Source organism: Dermacentor albipictus, chromosome 3 (assembly GCF_038994185.2).
Source record: "Dermacentor albipictus isolate Rhodes 1998 colony chromosome 3, USDA_Dalb.pri_finalv2, whole genome shotgun sequence".
In the NCBI taxonomy this organism is placed as follows: domain Eukaryota; kingdom Metazoa; phylum Arthropoda; class Arachnida; order Ixodida; family Ixodidae; genus Dermacentor; species Dermacentor albipictus.
Genome location: NC_091823.1, coordinates 20,092,943 through 20,117,961, shown reverse-complemented (window position 1 = coordinate 20,117,961; position 25,019 = coordinate 20,092,943). Strand labels below are relative to the sequence as shown.

Genomic DNA, 25,019 nt, shown 5'->3' with positions numbered 1-25,019 from the left:
CCTAAGTGGCAAGAATAAGTGGGAACCACTGCACAGTTGTTGCAAGATGAAAGTGCTCAGTTTTGAGATGCCTCACTGCATAATTAACCCTTTCAGGGTCAATTGTTTTCGCCATATGCGACCACCCAGGGTCAAATTTTTTTATTGCAGATTCCAATTCTTCTGAGGGACCTATTTCGAAAAAATTTTACCGTAACCTTTCTAGGGTGACCGTAAAGTGAGAAAAAAATATTTTGCTTTGTTATATATCTACTGTTTATTAATGAATAACAACAATATAAAAGCAAAATAAACTTACGAGAACTAAAAATTTGGTGCATTGTTATAGTTCAAGGCTTAGAATATGCTCACATGAGAATACATCGCAAGTCTGAAATGTTCCTGCTTTTACATTACACTAATAGACAGCTCTAGTATAGCGTATGCTATACCATTGCGTACGCTAAAAAATAGCGGGTCGTCACTGCGCAAGCGCTGAACGCTAAACGAAATAGTGGGCATAGCGGGCGTACGCAACGCAAACGAGTTAAGTGTTAGCGTTTTTGCATGGTTTGCGGAGTTTGCGGGAAACATGGCGGCGGTCCCGGCTGCCCGCTTCGAGTTGAATTTGGCGTTGCTTTTGTAAAATGCACTTCGTTCGTAGCAAATGACTGTGTCAACGGCTTTCGCTTTCAGGCTGCTTCGATGACAAAGTATTATGGATAACTTCGTGGTGTTTTCGAGATCGCTTCTCGTTTCAAACGAGTCGAAGCCTAACGAAAGAAACATTCAAGATGTCAGCACCACCTATCGCTATAGGCGCGAAATAGCAGAAACGACGGCATATGGGCTCCGAGATCCGAAGACATCGCCGGCCAAATAAAATTGTAGAAAACATGCGCTGCTTAGCGTACGCTATGTTATGGCGTATAGCGTTTGCTATAGTAGCGTACGCTAAACTAAAACTGTCTATTATTTACATCCATAGAGTAATGAAACTGCGTAGGTGAGCGCACTCAAGAAAACCGTATGGTTGTGTGCCCGTCAAAAAAGCAAGACTTGTGACGAACTTCCACTAATCATCTTATCGCTAACCAGAGGCAATTAGATATAGAGCCCCCCCCCCCCGCCCCCCTGCCAAAAAAAGAGAGAGAGAGAGAGAGAGGGGGGAAGAAAGAAAAAAGGAAATGCATGCATGGCAGCATCCTCCCTATGCTCAACCTTGTGAGCAATAAACGAGTGAGAAACAGGCGGCCGCCCTTTGGGCGATTATAACAAGATAGCCACCAGTTTTGCGAGCGCAAGACGCCGAAACCATCCGCGGAACAATACCCAAGCTACTGCCCGCCTGCCCGAGTGCCAATACGCGAGCAGCAATATTTAGATGCGCCGGAGCAAACTAGCTCTAAAACAAACCATGCAACGAAAACTGTGAGAGGGAAGCGCGAGAAAAAAATTCCCTGTATTCCCACATAGGGGCACAGCACATGCCAGGAAAGAAAAAATTTAGAAATTGGCACACTTTTTAAACCTACAGATGGCGCCGTAAATATACGGCATCGACCGTCTTGGACTTGTTCGTGGCACCGTATATTTACGCCATTGACCCTGAAGGGGATTAGGAATGCAGCAATGGCAAGTCCTGTTTAGAATAAACACTATCCACGCTATCACACATTCCAATGCACACTTCCCGAAGAATTAAACTTACATTTTAATGACAGCTAGTAAGTAAACAATGAAACAGCTTTCATGCAACCTACCTGGCTTTTCATTTTCACATGATGTTGCATTAGGTTCAAATTGCAAAGTAAAAAAAGATAATGGCTTTTAAAAATAGGGACACCTCTAGAAGATGAACCAAATGGGTAGTGAACATGCAGCTTGAGGGTCCCATATGCAACTGGCAAGCTCTTGAGTGCAAACCATGTGCTGATACCCTTCATCCCCACCCCCATTGCCCCTCGAGTTCTCACCCCGCCTACCTAAGTTACCTTAGACATCAGCAACTCTCCTTCCCACCTGTCGCATGCACCGCACAGTGTGGCCCATGGGGAGCTATGAGCTATGTACACAGCCAGATGCCCGACGGGATCTTGAGTACCCTGCTGCAAGGTCATTCTGCTACACACACAATGCCATAGCTCTCAATGCTTCAATGTACTGCAATGTCTTGCACAGACTCGGGCGATCCCGAGTTTGTCACCTATACAGTTCCATATCTTTTTGCTGGCAGCCCTCTGATGTCATCACATAGACATGTCTGCTGCAGAACTGCTATGGATGGTTCTGTTAACTCGCCACGTACCAAAAATATGCAAGTAGGCCTTGCTTTTACAAACAGCTCTATGCATTCTTGCACCTTTATGAAAGGCTGTGGACACAATACTCTGTGGCCGTTCAAGAACACAGTAGCAAACACAACTCAAAGTGAGTGTGTATACATGTGACAGTCAATCATAATTCATCGTTGCATGGTGTGTGTGTGTGTAGTTTGCTTCAAACTTCTCATATACTGGTCAATCGCTGTTGCTAATTTGCTACTAGCAGGTACACTGACTTGCATTCCCTCAATACAGTCGAACCCACTTATAACAATATTCAAGTGCCACGAAAATATTATTGTTATAACCGATAACTGTTACAACCGGGTTGCATGAAAAAAAAAATCAAAATGGGGGATGGCATAGCTGTTCCTAGAAAATTATTATGGTCCCCACCACCTTCCTCCACCTATCTTCTGGTTGTGTTCTGTTTAACTCTGCTTCCTGCGTGCTCCAATCGTATGTTGTTAACAAGCCACGGCTGTAGGCGTTCAATAATGGCATTGCTATAACAGCTGCAAAGGAAGGTCAAGGCGGCAAGTGACATACGAGCTCCGCCGAGGCATTGCTTTGGTGGCCCCAAAAAGCGTCTTACACAAAATGCCGGAAGGTTGCCGCAGCAGCATCTCAGCTTGAGAAATACAGAACAAACCCTGTAGCAAGATCGCCACAAGCATCTTGCCACGTACTTCCCGTTGGCTTGCATGAGAAAACAGCATGTTCGTGAGCCTTGCTTACTTTACGCGAAGCTTGGCGGCATCCTTCTCGAAGGCATCCAACTGCTATACGTACTGTAGCGAAAGGCTCCTCGCGAAAACAAGCCCCCGAGAGACTGAATCATCTACAGGACCTCCTACAGGAACAATGTTAAGGGGGGATGAGGGTCTTGAAAACTTTTTTTTTATTTCGTAACATATCTTCCTGAAAATTGGCATGCAGATATATCTTTGAATGCTGATCCCAAATATATATTCAGATTTTATATATCTCATCTATAAATGAAGATATTGCAAAATAATTCATCCCACATAGGTCTTTTCTTACGGGCCGTTATGATAATTTCTTAATTAGAAAAACTAGTTTCAAAGAATGGCTGTCATTTCCAAGGGCCCATTGCACATCCTAAAGCTAAAGAAATTTTTAAAAAGTGATCATATAGGTCATGAATGAATAACAAAGTAGGAAGAAAAAAACAATGCGGGAGTAATTAGCTTACATCTGACCTAATTGCTAGTCTAATGGGTTTAATGAAAAATGGAAAGCTTTAGGATGTAGTTGAGGTTTTACTGAAAAAAATGATACCTAATTCAATAAAATCAGTTGATGCAAACATTATGAAAAGTTCCGTAAGGCAAAGGCATTTGATCGAAAAAGCAAAGCTGAGAAAATTGCATTCAAAGTTTTGCTTACTCTGCCACTTTTGTTTACCTATCACATGGAAAAATTTAATGCTTTAGCATGCAGCCCAGTCATTACTGAACACAATAACACCAAACTCAAAGAAATCTGTTCATGTAAAGATTGTGAAAACCTCTGTATTGCATTGGTACTTGGCAAAAAAAAAAAAGCTCAGAAAGTCGTCTTTACTTGCTGCGCCGACGTTCATTAGCTCGAACTTGCGGGAAGTCGCGGACTTCTTCGCCAATGAAGTTTTATTGTCTGTGTACTTTTCACGCCCCGCGCACTCCGCGCAAAACACCGCGTCGAAGCGTTGAGCACGCGAGCTCGGTTCAGCCGCGTCCGTCGGCACCGAAGCGGCGTTCGGAAACGCCGAAGTCGACGTTAGGCTTAGGTCAGCCGGCTCGGCCGCTTCCGACGACACGGAATCCGAAGCGACTTGCAGCGTTTCAAAAGTTAGCATTTTCGACGGGCTTAGTCCAGGCGCATCCACCGGCACTGCAGAGACTTGCGGTAACACCGAAGTTGACACCGATCGGGACTGTCCGGCCGCGTCCACCGGCGAAGCTGTTGTTGGCGAGCTCACTCCAGCCGCATCCACCAAGGCCACAGCCATATCTCTATGCCACAGCAGCTTGCGGCATCACCGAAGCTGTAGTTCTCGACGATGTAGCGCTCTTATTCCATGCGCGCCTCTTTTTGCTGACTGCTTTTCGCGTGCTTGCTTTCAAGCGCGCGTCTCGCCCCATCGTGACACGCGGAACAAAGACACCAGGCACGCAAAAGCAAGAAATTCGTGGTTAAAAGAGGCGACTCAATAGCCAAAATATCTACAAGAACGATAAAGAAAAAGGCAGAACGAAAAATACAAGAGGAATGCGAAAAATGACGTGCGCGCCGGCGAAAGCAGACGACGCGAAGGAGTCGAACAACGCGGCCGCGGGGCCGCGGCAGGCGAAGCATGCGTCACGGCCAATCAGAGGGCTGCGCCTCGGGGAGGCGCCCGCTTCACCCAATCAGCGGCTGTCTCGCGACGATTTCGCTCTTGAGAACGGGTGCTTGGGGTGCCGATCGCTCCGCTGCACGAGGGTCTACAGCGTGACGAGGGGCGCCAGAATAGAGAGCGGGAAACCAGCTTTCAAACGAGACCAAGATGGCGCCGATCGGTTCGCGTCGCGCGGAGCTACGGCAGCTTGAAAATGAAGCAAATCTTCGCGCTTGGCGTTCAATTTCGGCTCACCGACGTTTCTAAATTGCCGTTTTTTTTATACTTCGAGTAGGAATTGAGCCATAATATTTTGTAGAGGCATAGTTGGGACATTAAAGACTTCAAAAACGCAATTTTTGAAAATTGCCATTTTTGACCATTTTTCGCGATTTCAAGACCCGCGTCCCCCCTTAAGGCAGCCTGCCCTACCAGGTGAGGGCTGCCGTCATGGCTGTCACTGTCGCTATCCGATGCAGCACGTTCGAGACGATCACCTTGTCGGTTAGAACCATCTCTGATGGAGAGAATCGCGCAGCGGCAGTTGGTGTGGCAGGCGACCGTGCTGCAGCTGGTATTTCACCTTTTTTTCTTTTCGAGTATTTCACATTCCATTAACTTTCAACACAAACACCCAGCAGCCAGACTTCATCATTATAACCGATAATGCGGCATGGGGACATTGTAGTAGGCAGGTTATTTCTTCATAGAAAACATACAAAGTTGACGGTGTAGCAGCTTTTCATCGTTATAACCGATATATTGTTAAAACCGATATCATTATAAGTGGGTTCAAATATTACATTAACATCACCTAGTCTCCCTTTCTCTATGCACAGGCACATATCTGGAGCACACTGCTAAGAGGGGACTGCATCACTTCCGAGATGTGGAATCCAACACTGTGAATCTCTAACATGCGTAATGTGCTTCTGTGGTATACTCAGTGTTGGGCACTCACGCTGTGCCAGCAGCATGTGCTAGTGTGCCTCTCACTGTCGGCTCTGCTTGCAACTGCCACAATTTTCTGCATTTCATGCGTGTACTTAAGCAACAAATGTGGATGGATGAAGAGAGCTGTAAACACTCACTAAAGACAAGCACAGGCAAGAGGCAGATCACAAGGGAGGATAGTCTGCAGCCTTCCCTCGCACGTTAAATACAAGACACATGCCTGCAGTTCTTGCACACTAATGGTGCAAGCCTATTTAGGGACCCTTTAACTACCTCCATTGTGCGAAGCTCAAAACATTGAAATATTCTACATGAAGTGTGAAACAGGCATGATGTAAATTCTGTCATGGAAGTTCAGTAGACTACCTTAAGATTTAACACTGAAGCGTCCACAGAAGTCTATGGCTCATCAGAAGCCAAGCTGGCACAAGTGCCACAAAATAAGATTAACATTTACTGTACTTCGTAAAACAATGAATAAGCACAGATCATGGGGCATTTACAAAGAAACATTTAATTCTTATTGTCTAAATCAAGCAGATTCTTTTTCACAACAAGCAACTGTCTTTGCCATGCTTAGCACTGATTGGTCCCTACTTCCTGTCTTTGCTTTGAAACTCCTTGCATGAGGCCCTCGTATTCTTAAGTACAGTGCATCCCTCACTCCAGGTCACCCCACCAACCTAAACACGAGGGAGTCAAAAACTATCAACAAAATAAAAGTTAAGTAATACTGAAAGCTCTTTGCTTTCTATTACGTATGGCTACTGAACTTTATCACCATTCCCTCAATACATTTTTTTTACTGCATCCGGGGGCTATAAGCTATGTCCTGCAGGTCCCATTCAGTTTCACAGGAAATCAAATTTGAAAATGGTTATTTTTAAGAGGTCTACTATAAGTGAAGCATTATTTTTTGCACAAGCAAGAAATAGTACTTTTTGTTCCCATCATACATGGTTATATACAGTTAAAACTAGATGTCAGCCAAAGGTTATTGCAACTGTCCATGTGCTAGTCCTAGTTCCAAGATGTGATGGCTACTATTTAAATGTGCCAGTAATATGTACTGCACCATTGCAGACAAATTTTCCAGGACATTGAAGAGTGCACTAGGCAGCGCCTTTGTCAAGAATCAAACACGCTGCAGACATGTACACAGAATGTCTACATAGTTTCTTGTTGCATCCACACTGCTCCAATGCTCTAGAGTGTGTGATGAACTCTTACCCTCCAGGGCTCCTAGCACCAGGTGTTTAAGCCCATGACACAAAGCAGCCAGTACAATGCAACACTCATGCACCTGGTAGTTTAGTTTCTTTTGAAAAAGGCTGAAATCGAGTACACTACTAGCTGCCAGCAATCACAAAGGCCCCAGAAAAGCACAGGACAGCCCTCAGTACTCTTCATCATAGATGCTCTCCAACATTTTTGAAACAGAAGATTACCGTAATCTCGAAATGTGGAGCTACGCACCACCTCACAGTTGTGCATCGCAGTACCATAAAAAGAAATATCTTTATCTTGACCTATACAACAAATGCCAATAATCACAACTGTGACTTATGCATCTTATGCTCTTGAGGCAAATGTATCTTACCACAGAAAGGAAGAGCTCTAGCATTGACAATAGCACATGACTAATTGCACTGCAGGACTTCTGGCTGCTTCGTTTATGGCTTTGCAATGCCATGCAACTGTAGAAGCCATCAGTGCTATAGGACCGTGACAAGCTTTGGATAAGACTATTCTTGGGGAATTTCATCCAGGTAAGCAGCTTGATGCTTCAATCTTTAAATGCATCAAACAGTCCTCAAAAATTCATGCTGCAACAAGGAAAATGAAGTTATATATAGACCATGCAAGGTAAATATGGCAAATAGGACTGCCACTATGTATGTACATGTGTTTATGCATTTGGCAACGTTAGCACTAGCAACTGCTTGGTTTTGTAACTGAAGATATGCAGTGCAACACACATGACAAAATCTTGCATTTCTATGCTGCACCATATTGTAAATAAATGGCACTGCAAACCAAAAGGGAAAGATAAAAGAGAAATTGCTGATGCTGTTAGTTAATCTGGGCTGCTACCATAAAACAAAAAGTTAATATCAATGTATGCTATATGAATCAATATAACAAGTTGAGTGAAATGGTAGATGGGAACACTTTGGAAACAAGCAACGCAAACCCAAAATTGAAAATGAAAAGAACGCACCAGTGCGCTGCTTTGCCTGCGACTTGTTAGTTTTATTCATGCTGCTTGTTCCTAAAGGCCTGTAACTTTAGTGGCAAAAGAACAAAGCCTAAAAAGTACGATCTCTTTTTATCCCCACACATTAAAGATAGCAAAATTACCATCATCTTCATAGAGCACTCCCGCCCCAAACAATCGCACATCACTTTCTTGCACACCACTTGCAGATGACCACTGAAGCACAACTGCTTGAGGCTGTCTTTGGCACAACACAAGCACTGGTAACCACAGTACACCACACATTCACAAGAGATGCACTTCCTTGAAGGGACACGTCTTCACTGAAGGGACACATCTTCTCTGAAGGGACACATCTTCTCTGAAGCGACCTGTCAGGACTCAACTTCGTTGGCTTTCTGCTTCAGGAGGGCTTGCTCTTCTTGAACTTGCTCATGATGACAGCAGCTTGTACAACTTCAAAGACAGACGAGTGCTTGCATACCGGTGAGGAAAAGAATGCCCTTTCTTCTAGCAGCTTCATACAATAGGTCTTCAGCTTGCATCGGCATGCACTATCTTCTCATTTCTCAGTTGTCACACATCTTATGGTGGGCTGGATGCATCCTATGATGTATGAAGTAATCCGCACTCCACTGGACATGACTATTACAATCAAAGATGGTACGGTGGTAGTGCGTGCCAACGAAATAAACATTCTTCCAATGGCAAATGATAAAAATATTGCTGGACCATTCCGCTTGCAAATTAGCAGGTATTGCTGGTATAATTATTGTCATAAGGCAACCTTCTTGGCCTTGATGGTGGACAGCTGTCTCATTTCCTTCTTGCCAGACTTGATGCAAAGTCGTTCCAATGCTTGGACTACGCACTTGTGAAAACTTCACTGCAGCCTTAAACACATCATCTTGCCCTTGACTTCCAAAACAGTGTTGTTCTGAGCACGTGTGATGCTGATTCTGAAGTCTTGGAAACGGATGCTTGCTTGACTCGGCAAAGAACAGTTGTCACAAAGTATGAATCTGACTTTTACTGCTTGACAGGCTACTCAGTGGATGGCAAACAGAGTGAAGACATTGGAGTGATTGCAAGACAAGCAGTGAGCCTGGAACAACCTTGATGCAATGAGCCTATAGCAAAAGATGACCTTCTGTAGAGCCATTGTAAGCAAAGGTGCCAAGATCGCATGGAAAGTTGTGGAGGTTGCAGCAGCTCATCGTTGTCATCAAGTAGGGTGACGTAAAGATCTTCATCGCATTAGAATGTAGTGCCAGGAATTAGCGAGAAGCGGGGCTTCGGAGGCGGGCCTGTAGCATTCTCCAGTTGACCAGAAAGATTTGACATGAATTGATTCCACCTGCATTGACATCTATTTGCAGTGAGTGTAGACCCTTCACAATTCATGGGTGGTGCTTTGACAAGTGAAGGCTCAGAGGCACACAGGCAGCAGATATTTTTCTCCTGTGTAAGCCTCATGCTGGTTTCTGGTGCTATTGCTGACACAGGAGATGACGTGCAACATTCAGTGAAGTGAAGAAGTAGTTGAACAGTCGATGGCACCGTTGAAAACAACTCTTCCCCATTGCTGAAGTGATGGAAGCGGACTGATGGAGAAGTAGCCAAGGCCTTGCAAAATGCCCGAGCTGTGAACAGAGGCGTTGTCGGGGTCTTCCACGGCGATTTCAGGTCGCTCCACGAATTCCCCGGGTGAAGAAGAGCTCGAAATGCCCGTTGAGATGCAACCAAGACAGCATTCAGCCTGCTGGCGCTCTGAACAAAGAGTGACTTCAGTATGCCTTGTGTGGATTGCCATTGGTTTCAGCGATACAGCTGGGAGCATGCATCACACAGAATGCCAGCCAAAAGGAAATTCCAAATACAGCCTTCTCTGCAAAGCTGAGAGAAACTAAGCTGCTTGAAGGAAAACCAGTTGTTCCATTTAGCTTCGATTAAATAATTCCTATCTTCCATTACACAACCCAACTGACTTCAGCGTTGATGTCGTGCAGATCAAATGTGCTTCCTTGAAAACAGCATCAGTCACATAAATCAGCCCCCCAAACCTAATAATTTAGGCCAATTCAAATAACCTTAGCCCTCAAAGCCCTCAGTAGTAAATTATTGGTGCAAGTGCCAAGTAATATAGTTATGTACAACCTATAATTGTTCATAACCAGCTCGAGGATAATGTAAAAAAATATACGGCTTGCAAAGCAACCAAGCTCCAAGACAACACAGATTCACAAAAAATAAAGTCCTATAACAAGAAACGTTGAAAAGACATTTGCCTGGTGGGAATGCCTTTTCAACCCACAGGGCAAAAAAAAGAGAGATAACAAAAAGGTTTCAGATGGAATATACTGCTAAAATCCCTAACCTCCACACTTGGTTAAAAATTTTAGGATGATGAACAGACACATACTTCATGATGTATTTAATCTTCTTGAGTGAGTCTGCTTTCACCCTGATGAGAAGAGGATGGCTCTTGTAGGCAGAATTCTTCCAGTGATGGTAAAGAAGGTACCTGAAAAAAAAAAAAAAATCATAATCGACAGAGAACTGACTATTTGATCTGAAAAGCAATTATGAGCACCCAACTCTTCAAGGAATGTATGAACCAGTAAAAAAAAATGCGTAACTGTATTCAGTCCTTTTTTGTGAGCGTTTTCGATTGCGGACGTTGGTGATAGAAAAATTGTACGTAACAGGACCATATCAACAAGGTTCTACCTTGTTGACTTCTGTGAAACACTCTTTTCACTTAAGGACAGGCTGATTTGAGTATATGAGAACATAAACCAGGTTGGCTTTCCAGAAACATCACTACTAAGTGATCTCAAACTGCCTCGACCAGCCACATTACCTCTCAACAGCAGAGAGAAAGACTCTATGCACAAGTGTGCAATGCCAGTTTAGACTCCCCTAGTCTAAGAGAAGGGCATTTTCAGAAAACATGTCTGCCCCCTTTTGGTCACTGAAAAAAAAAAAAAAAAAGAGTGGTACATAGCAAGTCTATTGACCCTTCGTGGGTTCTCAACTAGACAGTTACAGCTCCTAACTCTTTTTATTGTATAAACGGCCAATTACTACTTTGTGGGAATGTCACGTAGAAACAAGTCAACTAGTACAATGGCATTCCACCTGCACTGACATGTACAGTCGCCGACCGTTTATTCGGACCTCACGGGGACTGCGGAAATGTCCGAATAAACAGGTGTCCGAAAAACCAAATTAAGAAAAAAAAAAATGAAATCCTTTATTTCCACGCACTTATTCGGGCTTGGCAGTAGGCTTGAAGAAATCGTGAATGCGCCGTTGCATGCTGTTCCGTTTACGCGCAATCAGATAAGCCTGAATCTCAGAGAGGGTCGTACGGTCACTATACACGGCTGAAAGCACAGTCACTGCTTGTACACGCTCCGCATGCGACGGCAGCGTAGCACATGGTGCGTCATCTTCCGACTCAAGAGCCGTCCGACCGTGCAGCAGAAACCTGACGAGTGATCTCGCCGTCGTCGAGTTCTGCGCACGTCAGTACAGCAGTGTCAGCACCTGTGAAACTGTCAAATGAGACGGTGTCCGGAATTGCAATGCAACCACTGCGCAGGTCTCGGCAAAACATTTTTCGCGTTAGTAGGGAGCACATCGAAAGGCGACAAATCTTAGGCCTCCCGACACCCGCTTGCCGGCATTCCCCAGCGCAGTCTGCACAGGCACTGTAGGCGCCATTAGAGACTGGGCGCGATGTTTCCGTAAGCCGCGTTGGATCACCGAAACCTCGACGCAGCACACAAAACTAACACCAGCGTGCCGACACCAGTAACACAAAACGAAAAAAAAAAAACGTGGCCTGCTCGCAACGTTGTGCGCGAAGAAACAAATCAGCTGCTGGATTGTCTTGACATGGCTTACTAAGCTGAAACCGGAACTGCTGCAGAGCCACTCTATCGAACCAGGCAGAAACGATGATGATAGCGGGGATTTCCAGTAGCGCCACTTCATGGGGCAGCAAGGAAGCTCCATTCAAAACAAAAATGGCGTTCAGCAAGTCGAACCATGCACCAGTCAGAATCGGTGCATGGTGCTCTAGACCGAGCTGGCTCAAGGAGTGTCCGAAAAATCGGACGAGAGGTTGCAAGGTGTCCGAACTTTCGGCAGTTGTTATACATTTTGGTCTATGGGGAGAATGGCGGTGCCGCAAAGCTCACCGAATAATCGGGCATGTCCGAATTTTTGGAGTCCGGAAAATCGGTCGGCGACTGTAACTGCAGCGAGTGTAGACAATTCACAATTCATGGGTGGGGCTTTGAGAAGTGAATGCTCAGACGCACACAGACAGCAGATATTTTCATATACAGTCAATTCTTGTTACAACGGACCCTGATAATCCGACAAAAAATGTCCATTTTATCCGAAGTCTGTAATATCCGAAACGCCTCATTTCTGAGGCTTTCGTCACAATGTGTAACGTCATTGCAAGAGTGAGTGAGGAACATCCAAAATAAAATTTAAAAAAAAAACGAAAAAAGTTGCAGTTTTACCCAAGAGGCGCAACATCGATTGCGATAGCAAATTAGTAAATACAGTCGACTCCCGATAATTCGAAGCCGCTTAATTGGAATTTTCGGTTAATTAGAAATCGCTCGATAATTCGAAGTCCTCATCCAGTTATATTGTTTAATTGGAAGTTAATTTTCAGCCGAGATCCTCGAGGTGACCGTCATTCTTTGGTAGAATGTGCAATTTTTCAAGTGTTGCAACAGTTCCGTGCTCCGTCATTCTTTGGTAGAATGTGCAATTTTTCAAGTGTTGCAACAGTTCCGTGCTCCGCGTTGGTGTCATCGCCACCGCAGCCGCCCGCAACGCCATCCTTCTTGGAGCGGCGCGATTATTAATTGCTACGGCTGCCGTGGCCTCCGCGATCAACTCCGGCGGGAGGCGAAGCGGCTCCCGCCGGAGGCCACGCGGGTGCCATAGGTGCACGCAGAGCTGCATACTGGCAGTGGCGAGATTGTGCGAGATTAGTCTTGCAGCGTATGTCGAAGCGTGTGTTGGTCGAGCGCCTTTGTGCGGGAAGCTCGTAGGGTAGGTTGTTCCACGAGTGATTCGGAATTGACTGTCCCTAGTCGCGCAGTTTATAGCCTTGGCAAACTGTGGCTCTTATCGCACGCTCGACCTGGCAACGAAAGTCGAGGTTTTGAAGGAAGTTGAGAAGGGAGGTGCCGCCAAACAAGACATAGCGCGGAAGTACAGGATCAAGCCGAACACGCTCTCAAACTACATCAAGAACAAGCGCACAATAATGGATGCATTTGAGAACGACAAGTTCAAGACTTCTCGGAAGTGAATGCGCACCGGCGCTTACCCAGAGCTGGAGAAGGCTCTGCTGGTTTGGATTAGGGAGGCCAGGAGCAACAAACTTCCTCTCAGCGGAGACATCGTTGCGATGAAAGCCTGAACGCTTGCAGCAATGTTGGGGATCGATGACTTCGTTTCGTCAGATGAATGGCTGACGCGCTTTAAAGATCGCCATGACCTGGTTTTCAAGAGCGTGTGTGGTGAAAAGGCGTCCGTTAACCAGGAAACATGCGCCACGTGGAAGGACGGAAAGCTGCGTGAATATCTCGCCGAATACAGACCGGAAGACATCTTCAATGCAGATGAGACTGCACTCTTCTATCGGCTTCTACCAGAGAAGACCCTGACATTCAAAGACGACTACCGTACTGGGGGCAAACGCAGCAAGGAGAGAGTGTCAGTGCTGATCGCGGCAAACATGACTGGCACGGAACGATGTCGGTTACTTGTGATCGGGAAAGCCCCAAAGCCGAGATGTTTTAAAGGCGTGAAGACGCTACCTGTGGACTATGAGGCGAACAAAAAAGCCTGGATGACGGCCGAAATCTTCAAGAGCTGGATAAGCAAATTGGACCACAAGTTTGCTGCTTCGAACCGCAAGGTGTTGTTCCTTGTCGATCACTGCAGTGCTCACGTGAATGTGCCAGCCTTGAGCGCAATACGCTTCGCATTTTGGCCTGCAAACACAATGGCTGTTTTGCAGCCAATGGACCAAGGCATCATCAAGAATGTAAAGTCCTGTACAGGCGGCACCTCTTCGAGCGCATGATTTTGTGTATGGATAGCTCCACAAAGTACGAGGCGAGCCTGCTTAGTACCATCCACATGTTGGCGCGAGCATGGGATCGTGTGAAGCAAGAAACAATCGCAAACTGCATCGGGGCTTGTGGTTTTGTGGCAGCTTCTTCGGATATGCCTCTGAAATTTCAGCGGAGGAAGCGTCAACAAGCGAGCTTGACGGCACTGATTTTGGTGATGATCTCGGGGACGTCAATTTTGAAGATTACGTCGCCGTAGACAAGGCGGTCGAAACGTGCAGTGCGCTGACGGATAGCGAAATTGTAGAGATTATTCGGCCCCAGGAAGCAACACAGGAAAGCGACGATGACGTTGAAGGCGAGACGCAACCTAAGGCTGCCGATGTAGCTGCAGAACTTGCTTTCAGCAGTGCAATTCGGCAAGAAGAAGCAAAGCAAAATAGCCGACAATTTTTTAGAGAAAATACTCGATTTCGCCACAAATAAAGTGCTGTTTTTTGTGTTTGTGCTTAATTGGAAATTCATTTAATTCGAAGTTTTTTGCGGTCCCCGTGAACTTCGTATTAACGGGAGTCGACTGTAGCTATGCAAAGTAAGGACAGTACTTTTATCGGCCGCATAAAGTTCGCTACTAACTAAATCAACAAGCACAGTGTCACGCGCACACAAGTAAACATGAAAACATCTCGCTCCATGACCATGGAAGGTTGCTGTCAAGGCATTGGAGTGAGGAAGCACGGTAGCAGCAGTGAGCAAATTGACCTTTGTGCTGTCTCTCGCTTCAATGTGAACTAAACGCCTAAAGCACAGTGCATACAAAGCTAACGGCCCTGAGTGCACTTGTCCACATCGCAGATCGCTTTCAAGATATGGCATCCGCGCACCATGCCATAAGCAGCAGCCGCTGCCAGAATGGAACCCTCCCTCACCATCATCACCACCCCACCTTGCACTCAAAAGAAGACAGCGCGCTTCCACCTCGCCTTCCGCCTTGAGAGCGCCAAATTAAGCCGCGATTGCCGGCTGACCTTCGCAAGTCAGTTGTTAGCCCCTGTCGGTCCGTTTCATACACCTGATTTTGGCAAAAATTGACACTAATTTCGTCCGCTGTAGCCGATAGTCCATTTTGGCATGGTCCATTAAAAGCCAACTTCGTTGCATTAATAAAATAGGTAGTGCAAACTAAGGTCAACATATGGTCCATTTTATTCGAAAGTCTTTTGTAAGTGGGTCCGTTGTAACGAGCGTAAATTATACTGCAAAATCCTTGCACTTCAGCACCAACTGTCCTTCCCTTATCTGTGCACACTGCGCCATTGCGCACATTGGCGCATTGTGCACATATGCACACTGCGCCGATGCATAATGCGCACACTGCGCATTATGCATTTGCTTAAAAAAGCGAAATTTCATACACAAGTTCAACAAGTTCAACTGTACAGAAAAAAAAAGAAAGTCACGCACCTTTGCTGGTACGGATAGAGCTTCACAAGAGACCAGATCTCATCAGCAACACAACAGTTGCAGTCGAGCAGTGACAGAGATGGTAGTAGTGTCTCTCCAAGCAATGTGAGCAGGTCAAAACGGAGGTCTGCTGCGGTGGAGCCTTTCTGGTGAAGGAAAGCCCGTCCCAGACGCACAACTTTCACTATCAGCACAGGATCTATGTGCATCAGAGGACCTAGGGACATGAGCATGGGCAGCACCAGCGTCTGGAATTCGCCAAATGTCTCCACTAGGGGCAGTGGCCGGAGGCCTCCGGATGGCGGATTGTATGGTCGGCGGAAACCCTCTGGCAGTCCGCTGTGCCTGTTGGGCAGAATCGCAAGCAATACCACAAGCAAAGACGACTCATTCCTTTGCCAAACAGACAAATGCAGCTAACACATATATCTGCAAACAAACCTTGAAATTCTTATTGGCCTGTTTACGTTAACAATCAATAGCGATCAAACAAGGAATGTCTCAAGATGAAGCCAACATTTCAACAAGAGGACTCATCTTCACTATGGCACCAAATGCTTGGCAGCATTTATGTAGCTCACTACCCCACAACCCAAATGTGGGAGAAAAATATGCGGGCAGGAAGTACAAAGGTTCACAGGATGGGTTTAACTGCTATAGCAAGGGGGTGGGGAACATTGTGCTGCTGGTTTCTCCAAAAAGTAGGGCTGCCAAAAACAAATTAACAATGGCTTCTTACATATGAAGATTTTCTTTGTTTTCACCAGCTCTTCTTCGCCTAGAAAAGCAGCTTTGATGGACACAGGTGGACCAGTAACAAGGTCTTTGGTATGCCTTTAGAAGTAGCAACAAATGGAAGTAGATATGTTCCCCTTAAGATAAAATGAGGGTGAGTCAAATTTAGCCCAAGTCTAGGGGCGTGCAAATATCAAAATCTTCTAATACGAATTGGATACAAATAGTTAGCTTCTAGTACCAAATTGAACACTAAATAATTATAGGCACATGCCTTTATAAGCAAGTTTGGTTATTTTAACACGTTGGAACATCCCACTTACATTGTCAATGGTGAAGAAAAAATAGACTACATGTAGTAAGAAGTTGCACTAAATTACTGTATTTGAATCATGTTAACTTGGAAAATTAGGCAATTCCCACTAGCTGTCTGTTCTTGCCAACCTGTGCCTTATTATACAGCATCAAATGCCCGTAAACTCAGATGATTTGCTTGACAGCAAATGTGATGACATCTAAAACTAAAATGAACTAAAATGAAGAGATGCAGTATTCTTTGCTATGAGTGTTGCTTAAAGATAACTGCAAGATCATTGTCTTTTCTTCCCTCTATTTTTTCTGCCACACACAAGCAGGACTTTTGCAGCACAGCTTGTACAGCAAGCCCCTTCTGTTTTCCTTCAGTATGAGTAATCAGACTGACTCACTGTTGTCAAAGTTCTGCATTTGCAAAAATATAACAACCACAAATACATATTATACTACATTATACTACAGGAGCAAATGAGAGGGCAGCTTCAATTGCATAAAAAACATTTTTGGTTATAACTTCAAGTAAGTGTGTCTAATGTATCCATACTTGTTTAGAGTAGCGCTTTCTAGCATATCACATGCAAAGTCATTGTTGTAATGCCCATAGCGGAATGCCCTTCGCCGACAAAATCAGTACTACAAGTTTCGGGTCTCACTCGGGCACGTATTGCAGTAGTGCACCAGCCATTGCTCTATCCTGAATGTTGTAACAGGCATGCGATATGCTGTGTGGAGGTGCGACATGGGCACGTGGCGGGGAGCTGGCATATTTACAAAGTGAGGCTTCGTGGACAGGCATCGCTGCCTAGGATTGGCCCATCGGACCTATACTCTCAGAAAGAACATTCTTATTGCACTTGGATTCTGTTACACAGTCGTCCCCCTCCCCTTTCGTTGTGCTCCAAGTGCACGCTCGCGGTCAGCAAGCCCGTGCACTTTGCTACTGAAAAGATGGCTTTCCCGCAGAGCTTAGTGCAACTTATGGGCTAAATTTCACTAGCTGCATGAAATCAGTACAAATTTCAGGTTTCACTGTAATGAAATGGGGCATCTACTTAAGAATGGCGCGTGCAGACTGCTTGGTTTGTCTTGAAGAGTCGTCCGCAAAGCATTCGACAGATGGTAGGCGCAACCATTATTAGGTAGACTTGGCACACGACATATCGCTGAGGCAAGTTCGAGGTGCGATCATTAGGGGGGAAATAAAAAAAACCTAATTTTGACGACAAAATTCAGGGGTGCGACCATTACGTGAGTGCGATCAATATGCGAGTAAATACAACATTCACACAGCCCTACTAAAGACTCTTGAGGAATTTTACCAGGTCAATTTACTGGCTACTTGATCACTAAAAAGGTCACTAATACCGAATTCCAAGGGCAGATTCAGAGCACTTCCAGAGCAAAGTTTTCTGCTCCTGTTTCAATAGCAAATTGAGAGCACTCGCGGAGGCGAAATCACTTTGTGGAGCAAGCCAAATCATTTCCCTTGATATTTCCCATTTCTTCCCAGCATGCCTCTAGGTCTCTGCTTACGCCAATATTGACAGATACAATGGACGTTGCCATATCACGCTATGCACTTTTGCTCGTGTTGCTCCACGGCAACAGCCATCAATGTGAAAGTTCAAGTTCGAACAGTGCAGGGATGAATCTGGCCGCGAAGCTGAAGCCACCACTTACAAGCAAGCCTTCGAAATCACGTTTTGCCTTCCTACCAAGGGATCAAAAGTAGTCGGCTACATCGAGAACATTGTTTGCTACTGCTCGCCAAACATGCAAAGCATCTCACTTGGAGTACAACGGTTCCACCAGGGTGTGCACCAGCAGGCACAGCCGACGGGCAATGTGAGGCTGAGAAACAGCGTAGTGTTCGGGCAGCCGCTGCATCAGCTTCTGAGCATTGAGCCAGTCGCCCACCTCTAGCAGAGCCTCGCACAGGCCAAGCTTTTGGTTCTCCTCCTGCAAAAAGAAAACAGCAGAATGGCTCACTTCCTCCATAAGGTGCTGATGATGAATGTCGTGTTTTGTGGCGCAAGGGCTAAATGTGGCCAAGAACGCTAGGCTGGTGCAAATGAGTGTGCAGTAAAACTATGAATAAGGTGAGGTAGATGTTACGTGGCTGTAAAGGGGCCTAAAAAAGAGTTGCTGAAAAGTGCATAAAACCTATATGAGATAAAATTATGCCAATGGTTAATGAGCTGTACAATGGAATAATGGAATACATTTGAAATAACGATGATATAGTAAAATGTGTCATAGATAAACATTTGCAAGAGGCACTACTGCCTTAATAGAACCCTTGAGATGCAAGATTCTGGAGGCATGCGCTGTAAATTTATGGGGCGAAAAACATGCAGTTTGATATCATTAAAACAACATAGTGGTGTGAAAGAACGGTTCTGCCCCGAGAAGCATGATGGAGAGGGCTACAATGGCAGTATGCTAGAGGGAAATAGTTTCTTCTCTCTCTTTCAGCTTCCCGACACTCCATGAGCACATGGAGTACGGTGAGCCTCTCACCACATCTACCACAGGTTGGAGATTCATTGCCAGTCAGTAGAAAACAGTAGACAGAACATCAGTTCGTCAGTTTCTGTAACGGAGGGCCAGAAACCTAACTTTGGCTTAATCAGGTGCAGCTTATTATTTGTTCCATTGTCTCACAAGCGTTGCCAGTGGCTTCGCAGTTTCGTTTGCAAAAAAGGCTTGAGATCTGTGGCAGGAATAGCAGCGGTAGGATCAGCAGCTCGAGATGTGATTGATGTGGCCATTTAATCTGCCAGCACATTACCCTGGATGCATCTATGGCTAGGAACCCAGCATATTATCACATATCTATGAGACAAATAAATATTGCACAAGTATGAGTAAAGCTGAATAAAAAGTGGATCTTAGTGTTTTCTTAAAGACATCAGTGCTCTTACGACACTTAACGAGTCTGAATATTACTGCTTTCTCTAGTCTTAATTTCTTTGTGTGCTTAACCCCAGACAGTACTGCATAGGTTTCTGCAGTAAAGATCAGTATCGCAGCCACTACTAGCCACACCAGTAGCCAACTGAAGTAAACAAGCGACATCACCATTCTGACCTGTGTCCCATTGGCGTGAAGTTATCGCAATGGCATGACACAGGTGGTGCCACTATAGTACCGCTTTCAAACGAAAAGTTGTGCTAGCCACAGAGGCATCGCCATATATTCAAGCTGGGCGGGACTTCGGCATCGATAAGAAAAATGTTCGTCATTGGAGGGGCCAACGGGAAATGCTTTTTGTATGCATCGCAACGAGGAGATGACAGCGATAAGGAAGACAACGATGAGGCTAGCAGCGTTGATGATGTAGAATGAGCTCAGCATGTTCGTATTCAATAAATGCTGCTTTCATTTTGTGAATGCTGTCCTCACTTTTTGGTTCGGCCTACACTCGAAGTAAGGTTTTTTTTTTGGCTTTCCCTCGCGGTGGCGGGGAAACCCGGCAGCGCGGCTCTATCCAACCGCTCTCCCTACTGTGAATGCGCCGCGTTGAGCGAGCCGTCGACACCCCCCTGCAAAAAATGATCCTGGCCCACCCGCAACGCTTGCTCAGACAGCCAATCAGAGGCTCTTGGGCCCTCATCGTGCAAGATCGCAAAAGTGCAAGTTGTCAGCTGCTTTTCTGGTTCATTGTGTGTGCATCTTGTGGGCCTTCTTCCGCATTGTTGCCGTGATGAAGCGGCAGAATTCGCCTTTCATCATCATGAAGCTCGAAATCATAAAACAGGTCGAACGCGGTGACAAGTCAGATGTCCCCGCAGCGTGTAAGATTCCAAGGAGCACTCTCAGCATGATCTTGAAGAATCAGGGGGAGATTAGGGCTAAAGCAGCCAAACTCGCAACCCAGTGCCCGTGGCACCCGACATGTACACACGGCCGTGTACGAGTAGTTCATCCGAAATTGCTTCAGCCGTGTCAGCTTCCGCAGCTCAGTGGTGACTGTAAATTCTGATGAATGCAACGAAGCCGTTGCCGGTGTTGCCAAACTTTGGAGCGAGCTGTCAGAATTTCCGGAAGCTGTTGGCGAATCAACGGTGGACGAGTTCGTGAGTGCAAATGATAATGTCGAGACCACGGCAGAGCCCGAAAACGAAGACTACATTGCCGACATCGTACCGAGCACAAGTGAAATTGGGCACAATGAGGAAAGCAATGACGGTGCTTTGCCCACGTCCTCCGAAGTAATTGATGTGCTTGCACTAGTCCGGTGCTTCTGCGCGAATGCAAAAGGTGGAGGCCTCAGCTGCTCTGACTCTCTAGACAATGTGGAGAAAAGTGCGTGCGTCACAGGCAGCGAAATTGCCCAAGCAGAAGAAAATGCAGGACTATTTCATGCGAAATTAAGCTACTTCCATCAATAAAGTGATTTTATAAATGGCATGTGCTTTAATGACATCCAGTTATTTACCAGGCTTATATCCAAGTATGCTCTATATCGAGCTGATAGGCATTTTATTGCGAGTTCGATATAGCCGGGTTCGACTGTATAGCCTTTGCTGCTAACGATGGTTTTTTTGCTTTGTTTTGTCGTGCAAAGTCCAGGAATGGCCAAAGAGTGCCATGAAATGGACTGTTGGCTGTATATAGTCGGGATCAACAAAAATCTAGCCTGTTCCCCTTTTTTTGTTTATTCATGGCAAGCGTCTTGAATCTGGCAGCTTTGATGGCATTATGTAGCATATAAGGGTTTATACCGTATATACTCGTGTAAGGGCCGCCCTCGTGTAAGGGCCGCACCCCAACTTTGAAAGCGGATATTTCGAAAAAAAAAAAACAAAAGTTCAAAATGTCCCGCCAGAAAAGTGTAGTTAGTTCATTTACAGCCAGATGGCGCTGCACGCTTTTCCGCTTTTATTCTACTTCCGCCGACGCGCCGACCACGCTGTTGACAGCGCGCCGCCATATTTGCCTTGTGCGGCCTCTTTGTTGGCATCGTTCCTAGCATCGTGTCGATACGTTGGCAGCGCGACTTCAGATCGGTGTCGTCGGTGTCACTTTGTTGGTTGTAGTGAACCCTGCAGAAGCCAGCGCACGTGACGGACGATGGGCCGGCATCTGAGATCATTCACTGCAGCATTTAAGCTGCAAGTGATTGACTATGCCGAGGAGCACGGGAAGCGGGAAGCTGGACGAAAGTACGACGTCGATGAGAAGCGCGTGCGTTACTGGATGAATCAGAAAGATGCCCTCGCCGCTACTAACAGGAGCCGAAAGGCGTTTCGCGGGAAAAAGTGCAAGTACCCGCAACTCGAAAGCGAGCTCGTCAACTACGTCGTCGACACACGAAGGGACGGCTACGCCGTATCGACTGACATGATACGCGTCAAAGCCCTCAGCATCGCTCGCCACATGGAAATACCCCCGGCACAATTCAAGGCAAGTCGGGGCTGGGCTACGCGGTTTATGAACCGTAACCAGCTTTCTATTCGGCGCCGAACGACGATTTGCCAAAAACTGCCGCGCGAGTACGAAGACCACGTCATTAAGTTTCATCGCTTCGTGAATGCTCTCAGGAGGGAGCATGAATACGACCTGTCCCAAATTGGGAATGCGGACCAGACACCTGTGTGGTTCGATGCACCGGAAAGCACCACAGTGGATTTAAAAGGTGCGAAAAGTGTGTCTGTGCGCACGACTGGTGCAGAACGCCAAAGGTGCACTGTGATGTTGTGCATCACGGCAGACGGCAGGAGGCTTCCGCCGTACGTCGTATTTAAAAGGAAGACTCTCCCAAAAGAGAAGTTCCCTCAGGGAATCGTCGTACGTGCGCAAGAGAAGGGCTGGATGTCCGAGGAACTGGTCGTTGACTGGATTAAGACCGTCTGGGCAAACAGACCTGGAGGGCTGTTACAACGGAAAGCCCTCCTTGTTTTGGACAGCTTTAGGGGCCACTTGACCGACCGCGTCAAGAACCGAGTTGCCGCAACTCGTACGGACTTGGCCGTCATTCCCGGTGGCCTGACGAGTGTGCTGCAGCCGCTCGACGTATGCGTCAACAGACCATTCAAAGTGGAATTTCGCCGATGTTACTCTGAATGGATGGCTGGAGGCGTCCACGAGAAGACCCCTACAGGACGGCTGAAGCGGGCGTCGCTCCAACAGGTGTGTGAATGGATTTTGAATGCGTGGCGTGCCATGTCAGTAGAAGTAGTTGCTAAAAGCTTCAAGGTAACGGGAATTTCGAACTCCATGAACGGCACCGAAGATGACCGTCTCTGGGAAGACGCGGACGCCGAGGCGAGCTCCTCCGAGAACGAGGACAGCGAAATGGAATCCGAATAAAAACATTTCTGGCATGTCATTTGTGACTCTTGCACTCTGCTACTGTTGCATAAACAGTACAGACCTTTGGCCTGTACTGCCTGTACTAAATCGGCCTGATTCGTGTAAGGGCCGCACCTAGCAAAATTTTCGAAGAAAAAGTGCGGCCCTTACACGAGTATATACGGTAAGCCATGTGCTTGCTCTCTTCAGTTCACGTGTTAACGCAATGCCATTGGGCAAAAAAAAAAAAAGTTCTACATCCACCCACTATGGACCTGGCTAACATTACCAAGGCTAGATCTAGTATTTATAAATACCCAAGTCAGTGGACGGATTGGTGGCATCACTGCAGCACAATTGGCAGCACAACACATGCGTAATGCGGAGGTTATGGGTACTTCTCCCACTGGCAACAGGTTATCTTTTTATCCACTTGCAGTTTCCCTTTTCCTCATAATCTTCTACATTTCAATTATAACCACAGCTAATTACCCCTATGCTTTCCTTGGTGTGATTGCCTGTTGGCATTATATCGTCATGATTAACGAAAACATGAGCTCCTCTGTCTCTCTTCTTGTTCAAGAAATGGTTTGAAGTACAGCCCATGCCCGTTAAAACAAACCCGCCCACACCATACTTTCAGATGTAACAGACGATTCTTCTCACTTGGTTTTGTCTGCCTATGCTATCAATACAACAAATTCCACTTCTACCGAATCTCGGGTACAACTACCAAGTTCCTCAAAACCAGATAAGACTTACCAAAGTCAGGTCATCATCCTTGTCCTCATCTTTCTTCTCTTCCTCTTTCTTCTCAGAGGACATGATCACCATTGCCGAGCGTTTTGCATACTGCAGGGCTGCATTTTCCTCCTTCTTGTGTTGCTTAGCCAAGGCTGCATCATCTGGCAGCAGCTGCATGGAGAAGATAACCAAAGCATCAACACAGAGGTTTGAACACAAAGGATGACCCTGAACAATGCACATGCCCAGACCCTCAAGTGTCTCAAATGAGCTCAGGTTGTTAACACAATCATGGTTAATTTTGACTTGGGTGTGTCAGCGGCAATAATCACGTTTTCAAAGCAATTTGGACGAACTCAGCATGTCCACTTAGTTTTTTTTTTTCCTACAACACAAGCAGCTGCAGTGCTAGCATTTGAAATCTACGGTTATTTCACCTTTTTTTTCTTTTTTACAACATGGACGTCAGCACTTTTTCATCACATCAAAGGCACATTGATTCAGCCTGTGTTCTGCAACATAAACGGCAGCCAGTTCATCAGCGCTGGAGGGGTGTGTTTACCGCAGTCTTTGTTTTCCGCTTACAGTTGAATCCACTTATAAAGAACTCTATATTTCCAGGAAATGTGGTCATTTTACCTGTAGTTCTTTATATGTGGACTCGCCCTTCAAAACACCCATGAATTAATGATACTAGCTGGCATCGACAGTTACGACTCGACACCACTTTGGTCTCAAAATAAGACTTTCAGTACCTTAATTTTAGTTCCTGGCACTTTTCCACATCTAACTGCGAGTTTTAATTAAAGGAGCCTTGAAACACTTTTTATTGAAGTGAAAAAGGTCTATTTCAGAAATACTATGCCGTAACAAGTACTTCAATGCATTCAGCAGAAGTGGAGTTATTGGCAATCAAACACGGCCTCCACGGTGCTCCCATTCCTTTTTCGACGCCTTGCACTGCAAAGGCTACAGCACAGTGGGGCATGCTCACAACGCTCTGCCTTCTAAATGTCACCGAGGCGCGCAGTTAAAATTTCATTTTGGGTGTTACTGTTGTGGGGTTCTCACCCGTACTCTTGGTACAAAGGAACGACAACACAGTAGTGCAAACTATCACAAGGACATTTATTGCACCTTTCATAGACTAATGCCTTCTGGCCAAGTTGCTATCCACAAAACATGCCGATGGGCGCGCGACAAATCGCGGAAGTCTGGCTCACTGCGACTGGTTAACGGGCGAATATGTTCGCCCCATGCTGGACACCAATGCTGGTTGTTCGCACGTACGGTCACACGAACGATGGCGCGTTCGAACGATCATGTTCATCCATTCCGGGGTAGGCCTCGCGAGACGGTCTCGCAGAAGCATGCATTGGCGCACACGCAGAACGTCCGCATCGCTTGCCAACCCCGAGCCAAAGAGGAAGAGCCTTCTCCTTTTTGCACCCAAGTAACCCCGCCGTTGGGCAGCATTAGCAGAGTAAGAC

At 46.0% G+C, this 25,019-nt stretch overlaps 1 protein-coding gene across 3 annotated transcripts in view; it reads right to left on the bottom strand.

The window, feature by feature from the left end:
* Window positions 1-25,019, bottom strand: part of tho2 (THO complex subunit 2-like protein) — a 111,329-nt gene that overhangs the window by 65,388 nt on the left and 20,922 nt on the right. For all 3 annotated transcript variants that reach the window (XM_070535213.1, XM_070535215.1, XM_070535214.1), the window contains exons 10-13: window positions 23,548-23,700; window positions 18,278-18,447; window positions 15,439-15,783; window positions 10,281-10,382 (exon numbers count right to left, since the gene is read on the bottom strand). In XM_070535213.1, the coding sequence (XP_070391314.1) occupies window positions 10,281-10,382; window positions 15,439-15,783; window positions 18,278-18,447; window positions 23,548-23,700 (770 nt within the window). The remainder of the gene's footprint in view (window positions 1-10,280; window positions 10,383-15,438; window positions 15,784-18,277; window positions 18,448-23,547; window positions 23,701-25,019) is intronic.